This window comes from Chiloscyllium plagiosum, unplaced genomic scaffold, assembly GCF_037043375.1.
Source record: "Chiloscyllium plagiosum isolate Xiang-an unplaced genomic scaffold, Cpla_swu_hap1 HiC_scaffold_16, whole genome shotgun sequence".
Taxonomy (NCBI): domain Eukaryota; kingdom Metazoa; phylum Chordata; class Chondrichthyes; order Orectolobiformes; family Hemiscylliidae; genus Chiloscyllium; species Chiloscyllium plagiosum.
Genome location: NW_028270154.1, coordinates 38714717 through 38720716, shown reverse-complemented (window position 1 = coordinate 38720716; position 6000 = coordinate 38714717). Strand labels below are relative to the sequence as shown.

General features: G+C 50.0%; 1 protein-coding gene and 1 long non-coding RNA gene across 2 annotated transcripts in view; both read left to right on the top strand.

Moving 5' to 3' along the window:
* The first annotated feature begins 412 nt into the window (after positions 1 to 412).
* Positions 413 to 6000, top strand: part of kctd16b (potassium channel tetramerization domain containing 16b) — a 213578-nt gene continuing 207990 nt past the window's right edge. The window contains exon 1 of the mRNA XM_043703492.2: positions 413 to 1436. Within this exon, the coding sequence (XP_043559427.2) occupies positions 590 to 1436 (847 nt within the window). The 5' untranslated portion in view covers positions 413 to 589. The remainder of the gene's footprint in view (positions 1437 to 6000) is intronic.
* The window catches only part of LOC148147519 (uncharacterized), a 99252-nt gene continuing 95763 nt past the window's right edge, over positions 2512 to 6000 (top strand). The window contains exon 1 of the long non-coding RNA XR_015759727.1: positions 2512 to 2656. This is a non-coding gene — a long non-coding RNA (uncharacterized LOC148147519). The remainder of the gene's footprint in view (positions 2657 to 6000) is intronic.

Sequence of the window (6000 nt, the reverse complement as noted above, 5' to 3'; positions counted from 1 at the left end):
TCACCCTGAATCATCCCGCCCCGACTCTCCAAGTTGGAGAAGTGGAGCTCGGCAGGAGGCGGTGTGTGTGTGTGTGTGTGTGAGAGAGAGATTCTTTTGGGGGAAGATGATGTAAGAGACGCTTTGCCAGCTGCTTTCACTCTCCCTCTCCCTCTCCCTCTCTCTCTCTGGGAGATGTGACAAACCGGGAGCTGACAGCAGTCTATCCGGAGCTGGGGACCAGGAGCATCCCTAGGGCGGAGGCAGGGAGGGAGGGAGGGAGGTAAACGACCGGGGAGGGAGGGTGACTCCATTCCACGGGCAGAGCCCCTCCCTCCTCTCTCGCCCTCCCCTCCTTACCCCCTCTGAGAGGGGGGGGGAGTGGTCGGCTTTTGCTCCATTTACCCCCCCCCCCCCCATACCCCCCCCCCCCGTTACTGTGGAGGAGCTGGAGTGGGGGGTAAGCGGAGCTGCTGGCAGCCTGCCGGTGTCCCGGGCTGGCCAGGCTCGGGGAGGCTGCTCTCTGAGCGAGTGCCCTGCCCCTCCGCCCGGGGGAAGGGAGCAGACGGCCTCACCCTGCTGGCCCCAGCTTGGCTCGGGGCTCCGGGCCATGGCTCTGAACGCGAACTGCAGGCCGCCTGTGCCGCTGGCGGCCCGGGAAAGCGGCGGCGGCAGCGGGGGGCCCCCTCTGCCCGAGGTGGTGGAGCTGAATGTGGGCGGCCAGGTGTACTTCACCCGCCTGTCCACCCTGACCAGCCTCCCGAACTCGGTGCTCGGCAGGATGTTCGGTCACAAGAGGAACTCGGCGGGCCCCGAGCTGGCCCGGGACAACCGCGGGCGCTTCTTCATCGACCGGGACGGCTTCCTATTCCGCTACATCCTGGACTACCTGCGGGACAGGGCGGTGGTGCTGCCCGAGCTCTTCCCGGAGAAGATGCGCCTCCGGCGGGAGGCGGAGTTCTTCCAGCTGCCCGAGCTGGTCCGCATGCTGAGCCCGGAGGAAGGGCAGAGCCCCGGCCTTGAGGAGCCCTCACACAGCGACCTGGATGAGCTGTCCCAGGGCAGTGACCTCCCCCGGGCCGGCAGCCAGGCGGCGGAGCGCCGCGCCGGCTTCATCACGCTGGGTTACCGCGGCTCCTGTGTCCTGGGCCGGGACAGCCTGCAGGGGGATGCCCGCCTCTTCCGCCGGGTCCCCCGCATCCTCGCCTGCGGGCGCATCGGCCTCCTCAAGGAAGTCTTCGGAGACAACGTGAACGAGAGCAGGGACCCGGACCGGACCCCGGACAGGTACACGTCCCGCTTCTACCTCCGCTACCGCCAACTGGAGAGAGCCTTCGACACCCTGGCCGAAGCCGGCTTCACTCTACTGGGCAGCAACTCGTCTCTGACAGGCTCAGTGTGCGGACAGGCGATTGACGACAGGGCATGGAGCAGCTACACCGAATACCTCTTCTACCGTGAGTACACTCCTGTTTGCACTCGCACATTGCCTACACCGCTCTCCAACTCCTGTAAGTGTACACCATTTGTTCCCCATGTCCCGGTGCGCACTCATTACCCAACACCAGCTCCAGTCCACGACGCCCAAATGCTGCCCATATCTGGTACCAGTGCCGAACCTCAGTCAGCACACACTATCCACTATACACCCACTGCCCAGCGCTCAATTGCAGTGAGCACCCACTGCCCAGCGCCCAATTGCAGTGAGCACCCACTATCCAGTGCCCAATTGCAGTGAGCACCCACTATCCAGTGTCCAATTGCAGTGTGCACTCACTATCCAGCGCCCAGTTACAGCGAGCACCCACTATCCAGTGCCCAATTGCAGTGAGCACGCACTATCCAGTGTCCAATTGCAGTGTGCACCCACTATCCAGCGCCCAGTTACAGCGAGCACCCACTATCCAGCGCCCAATTGCAGTGAGCACCCACTATCCAGTGCCCAATTGCAGTGAGCACCCACTATCCAGCGCCCAATTGCAGTGTGCACCCACTATCCAGCGCCCAGTTACAGCGAGCACCCACTATCCAGTGTCCAATTGCAGTGAGCACCCACTATCCAGTGTCCAATTGCAGTGAGCACCCACTATCCAGCACCCAGTTGCAGTGAGCACCCACTATCCAGTGCCCAATTGCAGTAAGCACCCACTATCCAACATCCAATTGCAGTGAGCACCCACTATCCAGCACCCAGTTGCAGTGAGCACCCACTATCCAGTGTCCAATTGCAGTGTGCACCAACTGTGCAGCGCCCAACTCCAGTGTGCACCCACTATCCAGTGCCCAACTCCAGTGTGCACCCACTATGTAGCGCCCAACTCCAGTGTGCACCCACTATCCAGTGCCCAACTCCAGTGTGCACCCACTATCCAGTGCCCAAGTCCAGTGTGCACCCACTATGCATCCACTATCCAACATGTTGCTGTGAGCTGAGACGCAGTAGTTTAGTATCGAGTACATTTCCGTCCTCAGGCAACATTGAGCCGCCAGCATGCATTTCGAACCCAAACCGAGCACTAGCACCCTGGCAGCACCGACTGTGCACTGAAACCCTTTGCTGAGAGGGAGCTCCAAGCCCGCTGCTCCTTTTTATGGAGAGAAACTAAAACAATAATGTTACAGTAAATAATATTCGATGGTGAACAGGACAAACGCTACTGTCACAGCGGAACAGGAGGTAAGGGTTCAAGTGATCACGGAACACAAAAGCTGGACAGGGATGCTGTACTCTGCGCATACGCCTAAGCGTTTCTGTGTTAATAGACCAGGGGAAAGAGCCCGGTACCCGCCGGCCGCTGAGTCTGTGTGGAAGGGGAATCATTAGCGGTATTGCCGGTAAAGAGATACAGTGTCGGAATGAAGTTGTAACAGTCCTTCCCGCTCCGAGAAGGAGCTGTTCAGCACCTGGACAGCGACTGCCTGTCACCGTGGGGGATGTAACACGTCCTCTGTAGTAACAACTTGCGAAAGTGTAATCCTGCCCCGTGTGTCTTGCTCGCTGCACTTTCTTGCGGCGGGAGCGGCTAATTTCTGACTGGGCTGGGAAACAAGCAGTTTCAGCAGCTAGCAACACCAGCCAGCTTCTCCCAAAGTTACTTTGTGTCCCAGGGCTGCGGATGCAACTCAAAGCCCGAGTGGGTTTGATCAATAGCCCGGCTCATTAACAGGAGGCAGTAAGGAGCTGTGTTTTCCGCTGGCCAGGGCGGGTCAGGGTCTGTGCAATCCTCGGACTCACAGAAAGCGAAAGCCAGGATGAGATTCAATTTCGGGAAAGTGATTTACCACACTTGGATGTTATGAGTATGATTATTGCGAATATGGGACGCCGGCAGGGAAGCTAGTCATGAACAACTGGGACACAGTCCACTGGAAAGATTAGAATTTTAAATCTGAGGGGCATGACTGTAGCGTGAAAAAGAAATAGTGCTCTTCAAGTCCTGGTGTTGTCGGGCTGAGACACGGATAACACACACTTTTGCAGGTTTACGATAAAAAAACCACAGCGCGCTCAATCATACGCGAGATTTTCAGATGGCAGCCTTCACAATGTCACTGGCAAACACTTCCTAATTCATCAGGTCTCTTTAATCAGGGCATTTTTTTTAACGCAACAACGTTTATCTAAAGCAGTCGTCATTTACACGTCTTAGAACGCCCTGAAGTATCTGCAATGAAGGAAATAATGAAAAAGCAGTTTCTAGCTGATTAAACAACAAATATCGGGATCGGGCAGGAGGGACAGCTTGTCCATTCATGGGGTTTACAAATTCGAGTGTACATGGTCATGTTTAATATGCGATCCCTTTGGTCCTGCCTTACTGTATTTTGATAAGGTATTATTGACGATCTAGCGATAAATTGTATGAACCGGGATAGGATCTGTTGCATTCCTTTTTCGTTTTTATCTTTTATAGTAGAGGATTTACCAGTGGGATTGTAAGGCTTCTTGCTCTTTAAACAATTTGTGTTATGTAGTTACAGGAGCAACAAATTTGGTGCAACAATGGCAGAACAAGGCTAACGTGTTTTCAATGTCAAATATTGATTAACAAATGTCCAGTCATTGTAATTGAAGATTACAGGTTGTACTGAGGGCAAGCTCTATCCTTTATGTTACAAACTTAGAATTGTTCATATTTCCCTCTGGTAAGTGATATCAGCTGATGTTAGTTGCTGTGTGGAGGCTGCCTCAACCTGAGAGTACTGGGACAATACGATGGCCTCTTAATGGCCCATGTCAGCATGACCTGACTCTTTCCATGAAGTCCAAACTATCTGTTTGAGCCTTTTGAATGTACTTCAGTTTCTTTGTTGCTTAGTGCTCCACATTAAAATCTTAATGCCCAATAGACATGATAGTAGTTCTCTTTGTCTACTGCACAGATATTATTAGGTATTCAAGTAAAACAGGCCAGTGAAAGGACTGAGGCTGTCAAATACGGCAGGGGGGTATAGTCTGGTCTCTACAATTTAATATTATCATGGTGTTTACTTGTAAATTATTCAGTGGTTTAATTTTAGAATAAATGTAGGGTTAGTAACCAGTGATTGTATCTTTAAAGATGGTTAGTCAAATCAGTATTTGAATCTGTTGATTTAATATACAGAATAAAATTACAATTGAGTGCAATGTTAATAGAAATAAATTTATTAATGAAACAATCTAAAAATAATAATCCCAGACTGTCAAATCTGAAGACTTTGCAATCATTCCACAAGTGCTCTTCATTGCTCTTTGTTCACATAGAGACATTTTTATGTTGGACTTTGGTAAGATCTGCTGACAACTTAGCACCACTAGTGATATACCAGTAGTCCAGTAACATTTGAAGTGTTACAGCTGCTATTTGCATATTCCCCCTTCCACCCTGAATAGTTGTACATAGTCATTGGTTAAGTAAAAAGACAATTCATTCATTTTGAAAACCCCACTGTGCACCACCAGGAGTCAACAGTAGAAGGCATGCTGAATGATCAGTAAAAAAATCAACGTAATCATCTCAACATAATAGCAGAGCTCATTGTATAATATAAAATAGTTTGGAGGTGCTGTCACTTATTGGCTCTGCCTCAGCCAACAGTTAGTTATTGTGATGGTTATGCTACAACTAAGACAAGACAGTGGCTGGGATTTTGCAGTTATAATAATGCATCAACATCATTATTCTTCTGAAATTTTCAAAAACCTGTGGAGTAAACTCTCATGCAGTTAAATGTGTAAACCTTGTCGGCAGTCTTGTGATGCAATGGGTGGTGTTTCTGCCTCTGAACCAGAGGCTCAGGGTACAAGTCCCAATCTAAGAACTTGATGACAACAGAATCGTGTTCATGACACAGCTAAAAAGGTTGATTATCAACCTGTAAATCCTTCCACTATCCCCATGTTAGATGGTATAAGATCCTCCTGATCAGCCAGAATCATGTTGTAGCTATAACGCAACAGCCTTTCTATATTAAAAATGTTTGTGTTCATGTTCTTATCATGCAATGTATTTCATGGCAAACGTCCTTCTCATTTCAAAGATTTACCAGAAGAAAGAAATCCAGTCGTGAGTGTGCATTTTTTCAATGGGTGTGCTATGGAAGACGGCATCACCCCAGCCCCACCTGTATTAATTACAAATCGCTGAGCTAATGAAACTTAGTGTTTTAAACTATTAGTTTAACTGTAATTTTTTTAAATATTTCATATTGTTGCATAAGATGTAGCTGGATTGTGAACAGAGTAGTATGTTTATAATTACTAGTGGGGGTACTTGTGCATGAAATGCAGATAGCTCGCACACAAGTACAGCAGGTAATCAGGAATTAATGGAATGCTGGTCCTTATTTCAAGGGGGTGGAAGTATAAGAGAAAGAAAGTATTACTGCAACCGTACAAGGTGCTGGTGAGACTACATCTGGAGTGCTCTGAACAGTTTTGGTCCCCTTACTTAAGGAAAGATTTCATATTATTGTAGGCAGTTCACTAAGATGATCCTTGGTATGGAGCGATTGTCATGTGACCAAAGGCTGAACAGG